Here is a 23,902-nt window from a genome sequence, read left to right as displayed (position 1 = left end):
GCCTTTTCATTTTGTAACATAGACAATTACAGTGATCAAATGCCATAATTGCAGTTTTAAACTTCATAGTAAATATACACAGTGGCCATAGTCATATATAGATATATATATATACACACACACACAGGAAAAAAACAATCCAACACAGCAAAACAATGGTAAAAAAAAATATAACACTTGAGACAGAATATAGTCAAATTTTTGAAAAAAAAATTGAAAAATAAATGAGCCATATCATGATATACTTGAGTAAATGAGAATTTCACAAACAGAATTTCAGCTGGTTCTCATATGACTATATTGCATATATAATGGTAATGATTTTACAATCAATGCCAATTCAGTAATAACTCCCCTTTTTGGGACTGAAACTTGGTTTAAAAACACAAGGGAAGCTATGTGATCTTGATATACTTGCGCTATCTTATTTTGCTGTCCATAAGAAGCACACATCCATAGTCCTAAATACAAACTATTACTATTATTTTACAGCCTCAACAAGCTGAATTCTGTTTTAAAGAGACAGTAAGAGCTCTTTGTTTCTCTCCACAGTTAAAAGTATAATGACATTTTAAGAAGTCTTTTCTTTTATTACCTGCAAATCTTGCTTCAAGCTCTTCACTTTTATTTGGGATGATATAATTATTGGAAGGCACGAAGGTGCAGCATGGACAATGTAAACTTATCTTAAATCCAAGGTTCCTGTCTGCAAAACATGAAAGTAAGTGGAATTGATTTTCGCATGTGGAGTGAACCTGAAATGATGCTGAATTTATGGAGAAGTTGGGTCAGGAGTGAGGGGAAAGAGTACTTGTCACCTCTGTGATGGAGCCATTCATGCACAGCCTCAGTGACATCAAAAGATAACCATTCTCCTTCAGCTCGTGTTTTAACTACTTTGCTGTCGATGTAGCGTTGTCCTGGTGATGATAATTCTTTGGATTTTAGAACCTGCAAGAAACAACCAGTGTGACTGCTTAGGTTAAAATTTAGTAGGTTTTTAAGCAAAATAAACAGCTAGGAAAAGTCATGTAGAAAGAGAGCATTGAACTCTTGCCTTGCAATACAAGTGGACAAGAGATCACAGTAAAGTAGGACATATTTTGTTACCATTTTCAATAATACTTACACTGGCCAGATCATGCCAGATGCTAAAGTAGAGCCTACACAGTATGTCATACCCAACCATAACTAATCTGTGCTGTTGCTTTATCAAGGGTTTCAGTTCTCCCTTCGATTTTAGTTACTGGTCACACATTAAAAAGAAAAAAGAAGTATGGTTCATACAACTAATCTGGGGGCATGCAGAAACTCTGTGAGGTGTGAAACTTAGCCTCACAGAGATTTGTGCAACAGATGATGCTGCTTCTGTCCAGATTTTGATCGCACCTGGGTCAGTATTTGTGTCACAAGGTTTATCAAAGCTAGCTGGGGAGCACACAACAAAACTACCTTTAAGGAAAAAATAAAAAAGCCTCCTCGCCTTCAGGACACAGCAGCACGTGCCTGGGAGGTCAAGTCTTCTTTATGTCTAAATGACTGAGCAAGCACTTTCCTCACACGAGCATAGACTGCTATTATTTTCTCTCACTTTTGAAAGGAAACACTTGGGCTGTTGGCTGCTAACAAGTTTCTAGTTTCCTGGTTATTACTGTGTTGATAGTTTTGTGATGCAGGGAGGCAGAACGCAATGCAATGTTAAGTCAATTCTAATCAAGAACATATGATAATACCACACTGAATCTTCTGGCATGTCAGCCATGTGACTTTGTACTTTGTTTGGGAGTTCTTCCTTTATCTTACTACCCAGGTCTATCTCCAAATGAATAACTGGCAGACCTTTATCACTGGGTCCTCTTATTTTCTGAACCTAGACATCTAGCAAACTGTGTTGGTATAAAAATGGTGAAAATGCATAAAATAAGTAAAGAATTTTTTTTTAAAAGAGGTGTGAAATTATGTAATTATGATAAAATTATGCTTTTCCAAAATGAAAAAGAAAAAAAGGCAACACTGAAACATGCATATTGTACGTGCCCAACACGTGCCCTTTTTATTTCATTGGAGCTCTAGATCTCTCAAACACCAACCGTGCATTTGATGCAAACGATAACATTTGTCCGCTGACAGGAACAGAGGTATAAGAAGCTCTAGCTCTTCCTTCTGATCAAGGCATTTACAGTAGGAAGTGAAAAGACAGTCCAAATCCAGAAAATTATGAAATGCCCTTAGGTAGAAATTGAGGGCATTCAAGCATTTAACATTGGGGCCCCTTTTTTATAAGGTAACCTTCAAACAAAGTGTTTGAACAACTGTTTATAGAGAGCCTGGCAGCAGCAAGGAGGCTCTCGTTGCTCAAAAGTGCCAGAGGGATAAGAGAATCAGTAATCACTGCTGGGAAAGTCCCAGAGAAGCACAAATATAACTTTGCCTTCCCTTTGGTCTTTACTCAAGTGTTTTTGAGAACGTAACACAGCTGTCATTCTGCAGAGATATGTCTGAGGAGGGAAAAAGAAAAGGCACAAGAGACACAAGAATTTGGTTCTCCCATTCCTTTCTGCACAGTCATGTCTTTCCTAAGACGCCAAAAACTGCACAGCTCACCAGCAGGTTTGGCAATGATGTAAGGATCTAAAAATAAGTAACACGTTAAGAGCAACCTACTGTTAACTGTAATTGGTCTTCAGTATATCACAAAGACTCAGCTGCACCTTGGAATCCAAAAGAGAATGTCTTTATCCCAATCCCACTCCCATGAAAAGACAAAAGTCAGAAGCTGTCAGCATGTACCTGGCAGGAAGCAAAACTACGACAGATGCTCACTACACATATTCAAAAGTAGTGAGAAAAAACATCATGACCTATGAACTGAACGATAAGAAAAGCATTGGCGGGTTTCAAAACAGTGTGGCATCAGTGTGGATGTAAAACAGCTGTGAAAGCCATACTGTACGGCCCATACTGTGACTGCTGAGAGTGGGTCTTCTCTCCAAATAGTTTATGTAGCATGTTTCTGTAAGAAAATTATACCATAACAAATGAGCTAAAGGGTCGCAAACTAACTATTTCTTAAGTAATTTCTATGATCAACATCATGGGTTTAGTAGTAGCACTAGTAGTTCTAAGGTAAAAACTGTGAGAAGGGCCGTATTTGGTGAGATTATAAAATCTGTTTCAATCTATGCATTCTACATGATGATAAATGAAGTGGTGTAGCTGTAAAAATTTCTGATCTGTCCACAAATACAACACGTTCTTCAAATGTATACTCCATAAATTACTATGTCATAAATACTTGAGGGGTTGTCTCCCCCCTTCGATTCACTGCTTTGTACTTCACTTCTGGTCATACCTTCTGCTTCAGTAACACATCCTTTTCTTCCAATACACACTCAAGCCCCTTTTCTTTGAAAAACCTCTCTTCCAGTACTTCTGACACTCTTCCCACAAGAACAATTAGATTTGTTGCAAAAAAAGCACAGCCTTTTGTATACCTTGAAGCTCCTGTGCTTGAATGTCTGCCTACTTCTTACAACTACTCTGACTGGTCCCTGGAGAGATACTACCTTTAACGATAAACTTTGCTTTACCTATAAACATCACCTTGTCTTTGTACGTAGCCCATCATAACCACATCAAATCCCACTATCAGATTGCCATTTTAATGCTCTATCAGCTTAAAATATTGCTGTATAGCTTATATTTGCAGGAGCTAAGCGAAAGACTGAGAAGTGAAGGCCTTTGTCCAAAAGAGTTTATCTGTAAAATCTAATTTACATTTTCAGTGCACCAAAAGTATTAACAGAAGACAAAATTAAAAAAAAAAAGAGCATAGGAGGGAATAAAACCTAAAATCTGCATGTAAAAGAGGTTATGAGTAAAAGTTCCACTTTATTCTCCTTTATCATTTTCCTCTTGCACCTTATCTAAGCACTCCCTCTTAAAAAGACATAAAGAGTTTGAAATCTCTTTGAAACCCAACCTGAACTGCTAGGGTTATTTTTTTGTGTCTTTTTTTTTTTTTTACATTTGGTGCATCACCACCTGCATGTAGAAATGCCAGATTCAATCACTTGCATGACCAGGAGACAGAAATTCCACATACACAGACAGCCTCATCCCCCTCACTCACTCGCAGCACATTTGAACATCTGCAGGGTTAACTAGCTGACAATGTGCAAAAAGTGCACACATGCAGGTGAGAGCTTGCACACCTTTACACATGCATGAGCGAAAGCTCAAGACCAAAATATTCTAAATTTGGGCTGTGCAAACTCTCTGCAACATTTAAATGTGGGTTTATCTTCTAGGTAGATCTGTTTCTTTGGTGTTGCTTTCAGCAGAGGGATAATGCATCTCTGCCATTTTTAGAAAAAGGATTAGAGAGGGAATATATGCCCATGATCATATGATGTGGGGATTAGCACAATAAGTGGACATGTTAAGAGAAGGTTAGCCAGTAAACTTCTGGCCCAGGGTGCACAGTAATTTTCCTTCAGTAGCACTGCTTTAAATTTTAAAAACATCACTTTTTTTTTCGTCTGACTTCTTTTTGTATGAGATTCCTCCCTTTCTCATGAAAGCAAATTCGTAGCCACAGTATCTTGTATACTTCTCTTCTAGATATCATTTCTTAAGAAGAGCCTTGCCTTCTACAGATCATTTCCTCGGGCACTGCTAATCCTTCTCACAGCATTTTTTCTATTCTGAATTTTCTTAAACACATGAAAAAGACTTTTAACTATACCCATGATATCTAAATATCCCATACATAAAGATACTGTCAGTACTATAACAACACAGAAACAAATAGCAAAGAAACACACAAATAAAAGTGAATTATCTAAATGAACAAAGCAGGTAATTGTTGGAAAGGACTAAGGAAGGAACACAGACAGTTGCAAATGAAGAATTGCTTCTGCTTTTCCATCTTCATATGTCTAGGAAGCCCCATCGGTGTTCTCAGCGATGAGAAGATTTACTTGTTACCTATATCAAGCCTACCAGATTTACAGTATTTACATTCATCCTGTTGAAATCTCCTCCTCTTTAGTTCTATAAAGGCATTCTGTCCAATCCTGCTTTTAAAGGGGAGATTTTTAAAGGAGAGAATCGCTGCTCTGTTGGCAGTGATTCATCTGCGTTCCTCCCTGTCCGTTATGATGAGACTTGACCCCCGTGCTGCCTTGCAAGCATATCCTGAATCACCACAATCTGTGCAATTAGAAACCAAATGACTGAGCTTCACTGCAAGCTGGCTGCAGAAGAACAACAAATGAGTTTCCTGAAAGGGCTGATCTCTAAAATACTCTGCCAACTGCTCTTTTTATTTGTCAGCTCAACAGGAGTGCCTTAACTGATCTATTCTTTAAATCTAAGTATAAGAAAACTAAAGTAGTTATAAAAATACTGGAGGATAAACCTGTTGATGTGCATGCATGCTTATACTCCCAAATAAGATTTGTATAACAAGTATCACTCCGTGACCATAGCTCAGTTCCAAGCATAAAAATAAGGATAATGATTATATTAGTATGTATCTTATAAACTGCAAAGTACAGTAAGAGCACTATATAAATCGAAACAAGAAACAAAATAGTGTTTGCAAAAATAGTAGAAATGTCTTCTTTAAAAAAATGAGGCAAGTTGGAGGCTGCTAAAAATCTGAGTACCAGTATTTCACGTCAATGTAATTATAGCAGTTGAAAAACAAAAACAAGAACAGAAGAAAAAACTCCAAGATCCAAGATTCCATTAACAGAAACTGATAAATATTTTGCTCAAATGTTTGTCTACTTCCTTTCTCATATATGTGTAAGCAGCTAAAGGAGGGGATAGCTGAAGGAAAACATTAGTGTATGTATTCTAAACAATAACTACTGAAAGCAGTCTCCAGAGCAGCCTGGCTATGTGACTCATGGCACATATCACAGGAAAGAGCTCTGCAGAAGGACAACTGGTTCTTTCAAAGAACTAGAGCTCCAGAGGAGCTTACTTTATTTCAGGCTTAACAGGCCTAACCTGTAAATATTCGTATTTTCCTAGAGATAACACAATAAGATGCCAGAGAGTAAAAAAAAAAAAAAAATTAAGCATAATTCACAGTGCAATAGTTTTGGCTAATAAAATCATCACCTCCCAGAAACCAAACAAGCACAATATTGACTGCGGCTCGGCAGTTTTGATAAACAGGCTGGTGTTCATTCATCTTCATTCATCTACTGAAGCCATTAAAACTGTAGGCACACATCAAGGGCTACACTTCAGCAACAAAGGCATTCTGTAACCAGTTTTGAGAACCATGGTCATCAAGAGGTAGGGTTTATCTTTTGGCGTTGCATGTGTTCTTCAAAACAAACTGAAGAACTTACAAAACATAGCAAGAAGATTATCTATTCGCCTAAAAATACCTATCTATCTTATATTCTGCATTAACCTGGAACTCAGGATGGTAACTGCAATCAGACAGTGTGGTTTCTAGCTATCACTGAATGAAAGTAAATACAGTATTATCTTGTTAAAGCCTCCTATTAATCTGTTTTTTTTCTTTCCATTTGCTCTGAACTGCCTGATCACCTCCCTCCAGATGCTGCTGACTCCCTGATGACTTCTTTCCCCTCTCTACCATCTCAGACTTCAGTGATGTTCTTGTATTACAACATCTTGGCAGATTCACTAATCATTCTCTTACTTATCAGTCATTATCCGTGGTTTCCACTGGAACTTCAAGGGCCTTTTACAACAACGGCAATAACCTGACGTGTACTTGTGATCACAAAGTAACTCACTCCAGGCAACGAGATCCAGCGAGAAGTTACATGCTGGTTAACATCAGAGCAGAGAGAAGCTCAGCTGTACACAACACTGTGCCTGAAAACAGCCACTTAGGATAACCTCTTTGGAATTAACAGAATACTGCAAGGGACTAAAACGTAACCCTGTGTAATATAACTGGATTCCTGAGATTTGCATAAGCAGCCTCTTGTGGCTTCAGAATCTGTATGCAGTTTGCTGCCTCATTCCAAATCCCAAAGGCCTCTTCAGACAGCTCTCAGTGACTTCATCCAGTCCTTCCTGAAGATTAAAGTTAAAAAACAACCTCCATGTTAGTTCCCAGTCGTTTCTTATTCTCTTGTTCAAGGCCTTGGGTACTGTCTTGGACACAGGGTAAGCAACCTTTAATTCTACTTCAAACCACTACAATCTCTTCTCTCCAATTTGTTGCTCAGTGTATGTGAAAACATACGTTGTAAAGTGCAAAACCTCCACATAGCACATTTTTCAAGAAAATCAAAAGTCTACCAGCTATCAAAATATTTGCTTTTTCTTATCACCACTGGTGCAAGAAACCAACTGCATATTTTTTGAAAAAATTATCTATGTGAATTTGCAAGCTCTTTTTGTAACTACTTTTGCCAGAGTTAAGCTAGATTCTGCTTTCAGTGCTCTGGAGTCAAAAGGAGTTTATAGCTCTCCTGTTTATCAATGGAAGTTTTTCCATTACTTGCAAGGGTCTCTGAATCAGGCTCAAACTGAGGGCAGAATCTTTAGAGACTTGTATATGAGATGCACAGTGCCTGCCAAATTACAAGGTATGGAGTACTTGCCAAAGTTTTAAAAAAGCTGTAGCTTTCTGATCCATCTGCTCTGAACTTGCCAGACACGTTCTTCATGCAAGCTTGCAAATAAAAAGAACGTATTGCACGCATAACCCAACCCTCTTTATATCTAGATGGGCCACAGCTGCAGGAAGATTCCCTCACTGTGCTGGCTGCGACTCCCTGAAGGGTGAAAGAAGGTGAAGTGCAAAGAGGGTAAACAGAAGAAGGGCCAAAGAGGGTCAAAAAGAGAGGGGGCATCAGATAGTTTAGGGAATCACTGAGACTGATTCGTTGCATTACCCCGTGGTGACGGGATGCGCCTCAGGGCCTAAGAGAACGCATCGTGAGGAGGGATTTCCTCCCCATTTGCTCCCCAAATAAGGCCTTCCTCGTGCCACTGAAGATAGATGTGCAGTATAAGTTCGGGATGCAGCTCTGAGGTTGTTCAGTCTGATTTATGTTTAACCTGGCAGAAAGACTCTACATTGCATAAGCAATAAACAAGACTGAAGGGTCTGGGGTCCTTCTCCTGGAAGATTTTGAAATAGTGAGTGCAATTTCCTGCCATTTAAGAGATTTTAAGATAGCTCCAAAGAAAGATTTTATGTAAAATGAAGCAAAACAACAAAAAAAGTCCTGTAAACTTATCTAGTATTTAGCTGCAACTTGCCAGAAGCACATTATGTTTTATTAAAACATCAACAAAGAAGCCAAAGTCAACAGCGACAGAGCGGGTTCTCCTGTCCCCCAGCCAAACCCCCCGAGCCCTGCGGGGTGCTCCTGTGCTCATTTCTCCCCTAAGCGCAGGTCGCACAACCCCTGCCCTCTCCTTGGTCCAGCCCCAAGAGCCTTATTTCGCTGTATGATACACATGAGCTCCTTGCCAATGAGCTTCAGACTCTTTCCCTACACCTCTCCTCCACAGGTTTTCCTCACAGACACAGTACTGAGAAAGGCACACAAGGACTAAGGAGGCCCAGGCTCATTTTGTTGTCTCATCATTGCTGGCTGAGTGATGCCCAAAGCAATTTTTGCTGAGGGCCTGTCATCTTATTTCCATGTCTAAAAAGGCTCTTTTGACTGAGGACTCAATCCTTTTCCTTTCTTCCAGACAGTTCTGTTGGTTAGCTCGCCCCAACGACACCACTCCCCCCTTCTCCTGAACACTTTCCTCTCTACGGACCTGCAAACATCTGCGCTACCTCCTCATCACTTTGGGGCTTCCTAGCACAGAGCTGGAAAGCCAAGCTAATATTCTTCAGCGTGCTGGCAACTAAGCTGCTGACTTTGGTTGAAAAACGTGTCTGTCGGCATACCTGGCAGATCGCAGCTCTGATCGCAGGCGCTCGACCCCACGAGCCAGAGGGCTGGTTCAGACGCATGCCCCACTTTCCTATGCCCCATAACGTAGGCTATCATCTGCTAGGGGCAATAAATCTGTCCATCAGCTCAGTGTCCTGGATTTGCGCACACAGTAACGCATAGCTGGGAGGATGCACTGGCTCGTGCCACGGGATATGACATCCCTCCTTAAGTCATCTGCAGTAACTGCTCTGTTCCTGGCAGGAGGTGGCTGCACTGCAGATAAGCTCTCGAGTCACAGCACGTATGACGCGCTGTTAAATACTTCCCTTAACCCACGCTCGTAGACCGCTTGCCAAAGGTTCTCTATCCACAGTCTCAAATGTGCTAAATTTCTGTAGGGAATACAGTGTCAGGGAAAAAACAGGGATTCTAGAACAATGAGAAAGCAATTTACTGAAATATACTGCAAATTAACTTCCTCTGACCCTCTAGGCCTGAGTGGTTGCTGGGGGGGCTTGAGGGCAGGGGGGAAAAAGAGGTTGGTAGAGCAGAAAGTTATTAGGTCCACACTTCATACTGTGTTTGACACTTCAAAGAGCGCTGTACAGTTGCCAAATAATGTAACCTTGCAACCCTTCAGATTATAAGAGTCTGGTTTCAGGAGAGCGATACAGAAACTGAGAGACCCAAATATATTACTTTATATGTGGGTCACAGCGATGGCAGTCAATTAAAATCAAATGCCCCAGGTGATATTTGTAATACAGATATCCCGCAGCAGCTGACAGCCACAAATCCTGCTTCCCGGCATTTTGCTCCATGGCATAAGAGACAGCACTTTGTGCTCTTGATTATATTGGAATCAATCTGGAGCAGCTCTACTGCAGTTAGTGCAAATTGCCTCAGATTTGCACTACCGAGATTTGGCCCAAATTTACAGTAGCTTACTCTCAACATGTTCCCTAACTGAATAACAAGACAAAACACTGTCTGAATTAGACGTAAGGCATCTGAAAGACTGACTGTGGTTTAAATTTAAATCTGACTCATAATGGGTAATATGTTCCATAGTATCTTCTTTTTTATACCTCCAAGTGAAGAAAGAATCAGTCCTGCCTGAACACTGCAGGAACAGCTGGACGGACCAGGATCTCCTGATGCAGACGGAGCAAAGTCCTACTCTCGCTTTCCTCAAATTCTTAACAGTAACGTGATGTCCCCCTTGGGCTTTAACCTGGTGCTGCACATTTAATCTGGCTCAGCTCTCTCTTCTTCTGATATTTCGTGTAGTGCATTCCATTGCTCCGCAGCCTATCAGGTACCCACACATGCAGCAGCCTCAGGTAACGACAACATTAAAACCCAGCGCTTCAGCTGCATTTTTGATGATGCTTTATGATGTGTTACCAAAACATGGCACTGTTTCCATAGGAAGCAATTATTACTTGTTATTGTTTGACAATCTGTACATAATAAAACTACCTTAAAAACAATACCACAACACTCGCTGAGCAACTGGTTTTCACTTGTCCAGCTTTGTGGCCATGCCTATTCATTTTTTGGAATGCTTATTCATAAAAGACAATTTTTCCTGAAAGGTTCGGGCACTTTATTCATAAATACAGAAGCACCTTAATAAAAGAAAGATGTGATGAAGTCTTCAAAGCAAGCAAGAAAAATGATGAACAAAGACATTCTCATAACAACTGAGCTTTATCTGATCAAATTTCAATAAAGCCTGCATTTGGCATAAATCTTTAAAAACATAGCAAGGGCCACTGGAGGATGCTAAAACTTGTTTATTTAATATTATTCCTCCTCCCTTCCCCCAAAGTACTTTATCCTCTTAATATTTTCTGAAGACTTGGTGTACGTTAAAAAGCGCATCAACTGAACACACTTGAATGGAAGGATGGGAAGAGGAGCACAGAAGAGCTCTGCATCTGAGCCTCTGCTGCCTCACTTCCTTCCAGCTCCCCACTCTCCAAAGTGCTGATGTCCAGTAACTGTGAGGAACATATCAACCCTCGCTTTCGAGGAAAAGGAACACCAGAAAGGATATTTAGTGCCCTTAATAAATGCGGTTCTCTGCGCCTTCACTTACGATAGTCAAGAAAAGAAAGCAGCTTTTGTATCTATCTTATGAAAGAAACAATTTCTACTTCTCTGAGTTTTCTTTTATTATACTCTATCATAAGAATGCTTAATATGCACACTGGGCTTCCCATCTGTACAGGAACACACAGATGTTGGCAGACTAATCCTTAAATACCAAGGATAGCATTCTTGGTGAAAACAGACATTAAAGGAAACCGTTTCCATGCTCAGGGATTACAAGTCACCCAGTGGCTTCCGTGGACAATTCGAGACATGACACTGGAGTGCAGCATGTTGTACAATGCTGTCAAGGACCCTGTTTGACACCACAGAGAGCTAACAGCAGACACAGGTGGGAACTGGGTCCTGCTCTTCCTGTTCCAGGGCCCCAATAGAATGGTCCAAATTGCCTTACTGGAGTCTGTGCAAACAAGGCTGTAGGAAAACACAAAGTTCATTTCTGATGTGGTTTGGAAAAAAGACATAGGTGTTAGCCCTGGGAAAGCTTATACAACAAGGTGCAGTCTTTATTTATTTATTTATTCCAGCAATTCAAGTGCTAGGTCTGTAAGGTCAGAGGACCACACACACACACACACACACAAAAAAAAAAAAGAATTAGAAGGAGAAATATGTGTATTCTGTTTGCTTTCCTCTCTAGCCATTCCTAAAATAGCACTTGGGCGCTCTATTGTCTTTTTGGTACCACTGGTGCATAGCACTATTAATTTGTCACTGGAATCAGAATCAGAGAGCTCCAGGGGAGCAATTAACAAGATTTGCATGTGTTCAGGAAGGGCTGCTTTCCCAAGGAACCAAGTCAGGTGAGATCCTACTCTCCCTATACGACTTCTGCATCTCTTTCGGCTTGACAGAGAAAGAGGAGGGGACTCCAGAACAATCATTCCCTGAAACGGGTATGAGAAGAATTTGAAAAACCCTCATCAAGTAGATCTTGAACAAAACAAAACAGTTAGCAATCCTGAACTTGGTTGGAGAGTAAAAAAAAAAAGTAATTAAGTGTTGATTATACAAGAAGAAAACATTTACTCCTTCTGGACATAGCACTGCCAAACCCAGCCAGCACATCTCACCAGAGGACAGAAATCAGCATTTATGCATTGAGGAGGAACATCAGGCACACATGCCAACTCTGCTGGCCATCTCCTCTGTGAGGCTCTGTCCAGGCATGGCTTTTAATATTGGAAGCACAGAAGTTTGAGAAATTCTTCAAACTCTAGAAAATCTATTTGCCTCTCCCATTTCTATTGATATGAGCACCTTCTTCATTTTCCTCTTTTACTATTTACGTATCTGTGCTTTTTTACAGCACTAGATACTTCTATCACTGCCTTGTTTTGAAGTTCCTCCTGCATCAAAGGCAGCAATGCTTTTGACCCACCCTTCTCCACCTTGAGCTGCCTTAGGTTCTGTCTGCCTTCTGAAATCACATACTGATTTCTACACACTTCCCTTCAACTTCTCCCTGCTTTTGCTTCTCTGTGAAACGCTCACTGCATGCTAACCTCAAGTGCTGAGATGGAAATCACACTTAGCAGTATTTATGGACAGTGATTCTCCTACAGCACGAACTGCTGGTAAGGAATCCATGCAATTCACATCAGCCATCACTGAGATAAATGAAAATGTAGATACAAGCTTTTGTAGAGAGCTGCATACAAGAAGTGGTAAACATGACTGAAGGAAAAGTTAAAAAGGGATAGCAGAAAGATGAAGGCCACAGAGTATCTGGAGCTTATAAGGAGTAAAGCAGAAAAAAAGCACTAGCAGGCAGCTCTATCATTTTGATAGGTGCTCTGCAGGAGAAAAGTTCCAGAGACAGCCTGCTCCTCCACGGACAGAGCAGCAAAATTAACATGCCTAACATTTGCTGGCTACCTTGGGCTCGCCTTGTCTAGCTAGGAAAACCTCTACTAAAGCTTGTTAACATACAGAGACTGTTCTGGGTGGTTGTGATGGTTCGTATACAGGACAGAATTTTGCTTTTTTTGATTATAACACCATCTAACCAAGTTTATAAATCATCTGATGTCGATGGCTGAAGTGCTCAATGCAGTTTTAAAACAAAAAGAATACAGATAAGCCTTATCGACCTTCATAAGCAGAGCAGCCATCCAGTCACTTTCTTTCTCCCTCCTCAGTTCCAGAATTTCCTGTTCTCTCACTTCAATCCCTGGGCCAGCATAGAGAAATGAATCAGACCCAAATTACTATGCTTTGAAACTCTATTAACAAAGTCATTTCTGTCTGGAACAGTTAATAGACTTATCCTGAGCACAGGCCACACAAAACAAATTTAATTTCTCCTATGCAAACTATATCATAGGTCAGATGCTGGAAGACAGAGATACTTTAGCACTACTGCTTGATACATCATTCTGTCATTTACTTAAGGAAAGTCATCAAGAGTTAACTTTAGCAATCCTCTTCTGTCAGGATATGCTGAAGCTCAGAGTCCTGGGGCATACTTTCTAGAAAAGTTTTGCATATTTCAGCTTCACACGATTTTGGAAGATCTTGTTCTTAGAAGAAGGCCAGGAAATGGGAGGTTACTTTTGAAAGAAAGGACTTAAATCACTTTTCCCTGTGATATGCTCTACCTGTCAAATGGGTATAACGCTAGTTGATCTCAGAGAAGTGCTGTGAAAACCAATGAATTTATACATATAAAGCGCTTTGAGATAGGGAAGTATAAAACTTTACTATTCTTAGCAATTTGCTAAGTTGTTCCCTGGACACCTCAAACCAGTTTTTCAAATGGATGTTACGGGGCAACAAAACAGAGCAAGGACCGGAGCTTTACCTGGTACAGCTCTATGCGTTGTTCTGACACCCGCGCCTTCGAGTTCTGCAGTCGGAAGACTCGGAACTCTGCCTTCACCAAGTTGGAAGCATTTTTCTCCATCGTTGAGACATCAAATCTTACAATTCTGAAGTAAAGGCTGTAATAGCTCGGTGGGATGGCATCTGCAAGAAGTCAGCATATTTTTTTTTAATAATAAATATATTTTTCTTTCAAACACTGTAATACAAGACAGCCTCGGGAATCGGTGAGGGAAATATCTGTAGCATGATTCAGTTTCCAATGGCCAATTTAATATTATTAACAATTTAACCCCCTCAAAAAAATAACTCACATGTGTTTGATTATAGGAAGAGTATATTAATAAAAATGAATAGTCATTTCCAACTGAATTTCAGGGTGCACATTTAACCCTGCTCTTTCAATGTACTGGTGGAAAATCCTGCAGACTAATAAATTGGGAAAGATTCTTAACAGTTGGTATCTGTCAAATGCTTCAGACTTGCATACAGTTCATTGGGTCTGCTAAGAAGACAAATGTAACTGCAGATCATTTGCTCTGTATGTTCTCTGAATCCCATTCCCTCCTTCTCCCCATCCCAAATTTGGAGTATAAATAAAGTATAAATTAGCCAGCTTCAGATTTCATTTTCTATTTAGTAACAAAAGAATTTTAGCAGAATAAAAAATTTATTCTGATTCTAATAACTAGGACAGGGAGAAAACAGAATTACATTCATCTGGATTGTTGGGAGCGGTAAAAGTCAGAAAGGTAACAACCCCTATTTATACATGGGGGCAGGGTGGAAAAAAACAGTTGGCAAAAAACAAAACCAAGTCTTCAATAATGCCTTTAAAAACAGGCTTCGGTTTAGGTTTCAAAACAGTCTCTTCTTTCTTTCCAGCTGCACATGCTGACTGAGGTCAAGCAGCCGAGCACTTGTGTGTAATCCCAACTACCCGCCTGGGTTCAGTGACTATGTCGGGCTGTTCCACCTCATCCTGGCCAAAAGCACACACAGAAAACCGTGCGTGAGGCCGCTGACCATGCTCCCACCCCGGGACACTCTCCACACCCTGTTGTTTGGCAAGAGGTTCCTCGAGCTGTGAGAGGGCATCAAAATTGGGATGAACCGTAGGGACTCAAAGGGCCTGGTAACATCTCTGCCATGCTGATGGATGGGAAGTCTTCCTCTTTCTTTGCATTTTTAAAAGCAAAATGTTTATAGGAATGAGAGAAGGAGGAAAGTTTGATATATTGCTCTGAGCAAGACAGCAGTTCCAGGCAATATGAAGAAGCACTGCTCTTGGTAACACATTTAATAGGGAGGTTGCCACAGCTCTTCAGATGATAAGTCTTTCTGGGCTTAGCCTGGCTGCAGAGTAAGTACCAACAAGTCAGTCAAGAGAAGAATAAAGTAAAATATTTATTCTGTCTTTATAATATTCAAGAAAGACAGAAAATGATCAGAGGTGAACACTCCTAAAGCAATCCTAGATATGGACAAGCTTAGAGTTCAACTCTAGATGCAATGTGAGACAAGACAAGTCATCAAAATTCTTAAAAAGATTGCTGAAAGTGTACTTCCCAAAGGAGATCCTCAGTACGGTCAAAAGTGTGTGAGGTATAAATACAGGAAATCCCACGCTTCTTTACGGTCCCCTTTAAATAATAATAATAAAGAAATGTTCTCAAATTTCCACACATGCAATGATCTGAAGTAAACTGCATCATGATCAGTATTCTTACCTAAGAGGCTTATTGACATTTTTTTTTGTTACAATCTTATAATGAGAATACAAAGAAGAACATACCAGAATTGTTCTACTAAAGCTCAAGAGTATTAGTCTTTCTCTCAAAATACTCAATGAAGGTCTTCTAAGAAAAGCTTAACCTTTAATGGTCATCTTAATTTTGACAGATTTTGAAAATTTTAATAAAAGCTATATTGTTCAGATATCATATCCTTATTTAAAAAAAAAAAGTCTCTTAAATTTACTTTTCTGTTGTAGGAAGCTATACATACCACTTGTTCTTCAGCCAAACCTAATCCTACTAAGAATATAATTTGACATAATAATATGTGTATATATATATGATTTATGTTTCCAGGATGAATTTTAAGTTGTCCTTCCCTGTCATTTATTTGAGACATCAGCCTGTAGTTGTAGGCTGACGAACACTTGCCCTGGCACACACAAACCCTGTTCATCTTTACTGTATTTCATATTCATAAAATTGTATTTGATCCCGTTTGATTTTAATTAAAGTTTCTGAGTTATTTCCACAGATTTCTTCTTCTCTCTTTGCAGAGCTGTATTTTTTTTCAGCTTCATTTTCTCTATCTTAGATGAGATTGAATCAGATTTATATATACATTCATAGATTCCTGTGTGTTAGGAATCTGCACATGTGTATCTGAAAGGATTTTCCTACATCACCTCTGCATTTTGTATCTTTTCTCTATTTATTGTACAAAGAAGATAGAAGACAAATGAATACTGTTATAATATGTATGTTTTTGTATTCATGCATGTTCATTCATGTATACTGTGAACAAAAGACTACTTTATGGGACGAAAGGTATGGGACACCAATAAACTGACAGGAATAAATTCTTATCTTACAAAAGTTTCTTCTCCTACAAGGTAAGTTTTACTTCTCATGAAAACACATAAGAAATCTGATTTACTTGTTCTGTCATTCACAACAGTATTCACAGAAAGACAATTCAGGAAGAGGTCTTATTCATGGATAACTAATAAATAAATAAATAAATAAATTTGCCTCTTTACTGACTGGAGTCCCTCATTTGTAGAAAAAATGACTGACTGCAGAATTGGGATTTACATTAAACTTAATCAACATTAACATGGAGACCTTTATCGAGTTTACAAGGTTTTGTATTAGCCTTTAAGTGATTTCAGATGATGTAATTTATATATTTTTGTGACTCCACCTCAACCTGACAGTTGTATCAATTCAGACTCAGTTGGACACGTCTGGGCTCCCCTCTGATTTTGGCCCAGTGATTTCAGTAGGTGCCAGGTTAACTTTGACCAGTCTAGCCTGCAAACATAGTTACGCTGTTACAGAGTAGACTCCTTAAGTATTCTTTGAAAGATTATCACTAATAAGTGGAATTAAATCAATATGTTTCCTGTAGCTAAGAAAACACAATTTTCTTTTGTTTTGGAGAGAGGGAATAGCAAATGCAATCAAAGATTTCATCTTTATTGTCTTTAAATTATTCATTAATTCAACCTCAAATCTCTGAAGACTTCCAGCTGTAATAATCATAGTCACAACCACCACAGTAAAACTGAGGCAACAGTTACAAAACACAGTTGGAGAAGGTGAAAGCAGCATCCCTCCACGTCCCTTCAGCTCAACAGCTCACCACTTTCACCACTCATTCAAGATACGAGCACCCTGCGATCAGCCTTTTGCTTCTTTTCCTACTCAAATAAGTTCTATTCCCAAGGCCCAGGTTCAAAGGTGGTATGTGAATGTCCTTTGCTGATGGCTAAGGACAGCGCGGTTGCTGAGGCTCTGACTCACTCTGCTCGGTGCGGTGGAGAGGTTGAAACCCAGGCACCCTCTGTGCTAACACTGAGGACAGAAAACAGTTGTGTTCCTGTGGAGCAGGAGGGATGCAGGGAGCCTCTCCAAGGTATGGAGCAGTGCAGTCAGCAGCCTGATACCTGCCCCTAGTATTGCTCCAATTAATACTTCTGCGGGACGGAACAGTGTCAACAGGAAAGACTGACCACATCCTGTGACCTGCGGCCCAAAATAGCATGCAGACACCTGGGCATCGCTCCTGGCAGGAGAGAGCGATGGAGCCAAGTTCCCTGAAACTGAGAGGGGGAACCAAAAGAGTTCGTTTCATCTGAGGAATATTCCCCAAGTCAGGGATTTCCTCCAAGAAAGGATGACACTTTTGCCTTCAACAGTCGTGTCTGATGAGCTAAGCCCTTCATTCCAATTGCTTTTCTCACAAGTACCGAGTGTACCGACATTTCAAGAGAAACAAAACATTGTTTGACACAGTGCTTTTAGGATTTGGGCTTTGTTTCTGGTAAGAAGAAAAAAAAAAGAAAAGATATGAATTTGACTGTATCCAAACTAGGGCCTTCCACCCTGAATTTTCACTTCTGCTATTGATCCCCCCCAAAATTAATGATATGCACAGCACTAGTTAGGAAATGTAAACAACTTTTCTGTTCTTGCTGGAAGAAGCAAGACAGGCCGACTTCACACATACACCCACACTGGAAAGGCTGAGAGCTCCATCCTAATCCTTCCATCAAGGACTCGTAATAAATGCTCCAGAGATTTATTTTTATTTCCTTTTGTGTTTATTAAACTTTGGAGGGTTTCTTTTCCTTTTTCTTTTCTCCCTGGTGTTTTGCCCATTCTTTATTACAGCATCTACCAAACACAGTGACCTTTTTTTTTTACCCTCTCCCTCTTTTTTCTCCTCATCTTCTTTCTGACTGCAGTACATGAATGACCATGTAGTAGGCTTTGAAGCAGCACATGCAAATATTTATAAGAGTAGCTTGATTGTTATTAAATGCAGTTGTTACGCTTTCTATGCTCTGGCAAGCTTCCCTAAACCCTGCAACTATTAGGACCATTTAGGCTGTTTAGATTTCAACTCACTGATAGCAAATCCTACTTTTTTTTTTTTTTTTTTTAAACAAGCAGCAGCCCTTTACAAAACATGATGTTGTTTCTTCCCCTGCTCTCTGATCAACATATGGGATCTTGTCATGAGTCAGGCCTGACATCCCTTTAATGACATCAAAATGTGGTAAGCAAAGCCGCATGCTCAACATCATGGAAGGAAGGACAACTTGTAAGCTGAAACTGCTCATCTTTTCAGCAGGATCCTGTCCTGTCTGGCACACTTGGGTCACAAATCCTTCTCTTTTTCACGAAAAGTCTCTCCAAGAAATTAGAAACTTGCCTAACCCATGTGAATTTCCGGAGCTCATGGACAACAACTGCTGGAAATAGGCTCTCTGGAATGACAGTGGATATATAAATAGAGTGAACCACATTATGGGGGCCTACAGGCCACAGTGGGGAACTCCAATCAGCCCTCAGAGGTAAATCAGTTGTACATCAGCTTTTCATTATTTCTGAAACTCTATCCTGCCATGTGACATTAAGTTATGAACATGTCCATTAGCTAATTGGGGTTCTTGGGCAGAAATACATGCAGAGCTCTCGGACATCACTTGCAGCTGCTTGCAGCAAGTGTTCAGAGTCAGGCAGTGCAAAAGAAATATAAGAGACACTGCACGGGCCCTGTGGCCAATTCCAATTTTGCTGTAATATTCCAGTTTTCACCTCCAAAGCTGCCAACGAACTGTTGTTATCTATACATGTCAGCAACCATTTGCTACTGAGGTTAAGAGACTTCAAGAGTAGTAGACTGTGATGAAAGTCAGAATGGAACTGGGAACATAGCAAGTACAGTTTCCAGCTGAGGCTTCATGGCTCTGGAGAAGCTTTTCACCCAGAACAGGACATATGTGCATCTAGACCATAATACAAGGCATATACACACTGTTATTGCACCTTCCTGTAGTCAAGAACCCCTACAAAAAGGCCAGTACCCAGACATCTTTCACAGACCTAGAACCTTTCCATGTCAAAAAGTGGTGCATAGCTGATGCATAGTTTCCTATTCCCTGATGCCTTTAATCTTGCAGTTTACTACATTAAGTAAGTCTGGATTGCTGACACTTTGCAAGTGACAGACAGGCACAGATACAGGAACAAAGAGATTTCTTCAGCAAAAATGCAAAGAGAATGAGAACACGTTGAGGTCCCAACTGCTGAATGAGCCTTTTAGACATTAGAACAACTGAAAACTAAAAACTGAAAGCACTTCCACTCCTGCACCACTAGATCTGTCACTGCAGTCAAATGGTGAAGCCTCAATATGTCTTCACTAAGAAAACAGATTTTAAAGTTATGAAATTATTCCAATGGGGAAAATCAAAGAAACCTAACTCTAGTCCTACTGGGTCTCCTACTGCAGCTATTTAAACATGTCTTTCTTTCACCAGTTACGCTAACAGAAGCCAATCTCAAAATTGTTTTCTTATTTCAGTAATTTCTTGGTATAGTAGCTAACATTTTTTTTCTTTATAATGAAGACACATTGGGTGCCTGACATTCAGCAGGGAATCCATATGTGTGATTATTTATACCATAAAATAGTTTTGAGGACTTAATGAATGCCACAAGCTCTCTGCAAACTCTCAGGCTGCCAGAGTAAAAGTACTTCATACTATTCAGGTCATTCAAATAGGTCTTTATTCTTCTGCTTATGTTGCCTCTATCAGGCTCTTTATGCCCAACAATCGGAAGCAATCATGATGTAGGTGGGCACGGATTTACAAAAGAATAACTACCAGAGTTTGTGACATATCTTCCACTGCTGAACCACTTGCTATTGCCCATTAAAAACTCACTGAGCTCTGCCAGAAAATAAGGTGGGCAGAGGGAGGAAGAAAAAATCCCCAAAATCTCCTGGTTGGGGTATTAGGTACAATTAGGCCAAGATAGAATTTTCTGAGGATATGATTGATCAAACTATTTTTCCTTACTTAAAATCTAACAAAAGGCTTCTGGTTCTGCTGCTACTTTCCCATTGCTTCACCATCTTGAAGCAAGAGAAGCCTTGCCAAAGCGCTGACCTCAGTCGTGCAGCAAGCCGGCGGGCTGGCTTCCGGTTACTGAAGTAATTAATCTATCAAGCTGCTCCTACCACCCTGGGGTTTGGTGGACTTTTGACATTCTGAAATAATTGCCTTTTGTATTCTCGATTTCCATAATGGTGAAAAATATCCTGCCGTGATCTTCAGGTCAAAATTCAACTGGCATAACAAGGCAATTGAGGCAGGGTGATTAGACATTGGGGAATCATAATTGGGGATTAGGTTGGGTTCTTACAAAGAGAGGCAATAAAATAAAACTCAAATGATTGGTGTTGTCCTAGCAAAGCTGTTGCTTGGGATTTGTGATGCAAAATGGCTCTTTGGGTCATTCTGAGGACACACGGGGAAGAGCATCTTGTTACACTCTCCCTAGTTTCCATTGCTGCTTCTTTACAGCACACTGGAGTTGTGTGAGTCCTACAGCAAACACCAAGAAAACCTTGCCAAGGAAAGCTACCATTGCAGTTTTAAGGTTCTGACAATATAAGTCATTTTAGACCTGTATTTTTTCAATTGTCCCTAGGCTGAACCAAATCATGTTGCAAATCAAACCTCAAATGTATTTAAATGCTGCCACTAAAACCCAGCATTTAATTCCTTTTCCGTTTGGTCATTCTCCTTCTGTCACCCTTTCACAATTATTTCCAGAAACCTACTAGCCTCTGATGTCTCAATCCAAAAAATATTTAGTCTAAAAAAGATGGCAATACTATTCACACCAGCTAAAAACACAAGAAAGACAAGGTATTAATTCGGAACAACCAGCTATGGCATCTCTTTTTATCTCCTCCTTTTCCTAATAATACTGTAGGGGATTAAAAAAAAATGCTGGAAAATGCAAGATTACCTATGTTTGTCCATTTCCTGTGCGATGTAACACTAACGGCCAAGAAGTCTGGAGTACGGCAGACTCCTGTTACAAATCCTTGAGAAAGGTTCACGGCTATTTCATCACCCAGAAAGTGATGGAGAATTAAAATTAATGCTAAGGGAAATACTTCAGGAGCACTCTGCTTTACCTGAAAGCATGGCCAAAAGCCTCTGATACAGATCGTATACACGATCATCCTCCCGTTGAGGACATGGAGGTGTTGCTGTCTGACGTACTGCTGCTGTGAGGGGGTTAATGCAGGTACAAACTGCCGCACACAGACTCAGGTTCTCTTCCTGGGTTGTGCTACTGATGCTAACGCACTGCTAATAAAAATGGATTAACTCCTTTGGTGCATGAAGCCAAGTTTATAGACCAGACCAGATTTTCAGGTGTTTAGCAGCCAGTAATTTGAAAGAGATTTTCTTTTCTTTGCCTTTTTTTTTTTTAATCACAGATTTCCAAAGAAGTTGCAATTTGATGTTTCTGGCCTGGTTTTCAGGGACCTCAACAGTTCTTGTGATGTTTTGAAAATCAGTTGCAGGTTTTGGCACTGAAATGGAACTGGATGTCTTGGCCAACTAGTCCCAACTTAGTCCCTGCTAAGATGTACAGAAAACTTTGACCTTAAATCTTGTCTGTTCCCTGGCTCGTCTTGCCCAAAAACATATAGCAAAAGTTCTCTATCAGTCTCTGAAAGCTGCAGAATAGCCACATATGTAAAAAATAATAATAAAAAAATCAAAAACATATCTGCAGGATTAGAAGCCAAGCCACTAGGCTACACAGCAAAATCAAACTACCAAAAAAAAAAAAAGTAGAAAAGCTACAAAAATTCCCTGTACGTCTTTCCTCTCTCTCTCTTTGATACTGTATATCATCTACAGCCTTCATCTACCTTGCCAGCACAGTATATCACTAGATGTCAGTGGAATCAGATATTCTGCTTTTATCTGCCCTGCAACTGACTGAACCATCGGGAAAGGAGCACCCCATCACAGCTGTAACAGAAGAGGCAGCAACAGCCAAACAGTTCAGAGGAAGAGCTCCTGCCTGCAGCTGCCCCATTAGCTTCTGTCTCCTACCACCAAGAAAGTGATAGTGAAGGAGGCCAGTTGGCTAGAAAGCCAAGAAATCACCACCTGCAACTGCAACAGCTACTATCCCCTTTCATCTCTGATTTGTTATGTGTAAACATCTCCAGACTGAGCCATTATCTTTGCACAGATCAAACGCGCTGGATGCAATCAGAAAGTGATGCTCACAGAACAACGCTTCTCTCGGCCAGACTGCAGCGCTTCTGCCTGAGGAACTGCAGTCTAAGTTTTCCCCTGGCCTCCCTTCCTCTCCCCTGTAATTGCACATTTGCAAATAAGATTAGAAAATTCGAATGTGTTTCAGGATTGGAAGAGAAATACTTAAGAAATGTATGCATCAGTGCACAGCCCTTCCACACACAGCCACGCAATTTGCTTAAGAGGAAGTCAGGCAGCTGTATAGGCTGTCCTGAATAAAAGGGAAGTATCTGAGGAATGCATAGGAAGAATTCCGAAAATAAGGGTTGGAGACAGTGCACATTGGGTATCCATCTTCAAATGTGCATTAGGATAAATTAGCGCAGAGGTTTCTAAAACTTGTGCTGCTATTACTTTCCAGCCATAGAGTAGCAGTGAGGCAATTACATGTCACAATCGTGGCCTTTCAGAAACTCTTCTGTCCCAAGACTGCATTCTGTTGAGTAAAACTATGTTCCTTAAGAACCTGTATTTTCCTTCTGCAGCTTTAAGAAAGTGAGGACTGCCCAGAAGATCACTTCTGCTATAAAATAAAATTCTGTATTAACTTTAGAACAGTCAGACCAAGTAAGTACAAAGCATTGAATCAAATGCCTGGATCCAAATGTCTGAAGTTGGAGGATCATCAGAAGGCAAGACTCCACTTGCTGAAACTTCTGGCTAAAATGAAAAGGGAAACTGTCCGGTCTCTTCTAGGGAAAAAAAAAAAAAAAAAAAAAATCACCCCAAAACAAAACCCAAACCCATTTTGTCCTCAATCTGCTTTCAGTAGGTACTCAAAACTTATCTTTTGTCACTGCTAGCCTTAGTCTATTACATCTGCTGTGTGAGCAATGCATCCCATTACATTGCTGGGCAAAGTAAATGATTAATGGACCTCTCTATTCCTTCCCAAAACAGCAGAGTACAGACGGGATCAAGCAATCGCTCAGGACGGACTTAGTGTTACCGATGCTGAATGATCCTGTTTCTCAAAATGAACACAGAAATCTTCCCAAGTTCTCTGTGCAAGATCAGCTATTTGCCTACTTGCAAAAACTGAAGTAAAAGGAAAACTGGGTCAGCTAGCATGTAGCATGTAAATACTTGCAAGTCTCTCTCAGATGTGCAGCACTCCGCGTGTGCTTTCGGATGCTGCCTTTAAGATTGCTCGGAAATGAATCTGCCG

The 23,902-nt window shown here is 40.2% G+C and overlaps 1 protein-coding gene across 1 annotated transcript in view; it reads right to left on the bottom strand.

Annotated features, from left to right (window-relative positions):
• TGFB2 (transforming growth factor beta 2) overlaps positions 1–23,902 on the bottom strand; it is a 56,891-nt gene that overhangs the window by 4,745 nt on the left and 28,244 nt on the right. Inside the window, exons 2-4 of the mRNA XM_010216545.2 lie at positions 13,828–13,991; positions 819–951; positions 596–706 (exon numbers count right to left, since the gene is read on the bottom strand). Coding sequence (XP_010214847.1) covers positions 596–706; positions 819–951; positions 13,828–13,991 — 408 coding nt within the window. The remainder of the gene's footprint in view (positions 1–595; positions 707–818; positions 952–13,827; positions 13,992–23,902) is intronic.

Source organism: Tinamus guttatus, unplaced genomic scaffold (genome assembly GCF_059628265.1).
Source record: "Tinamus guttatus ecotype Peru unplaced genomic scaffold, ASM5962826v1 Tinamus_guttatus_pri_ptg000033l, whole genome shotgun sequence".
Classification (NCBI taxonomy): Eukaryota; Metazoa; Chordata; class Aves; order Tinamiformes; family Tinamidae; genus Tinamus; species Tinamus guttatus.
Note: the sequence above shows the minus strand (reverse complement) of the source record. Positions and strands in the feature narration are given on the sequence as shown.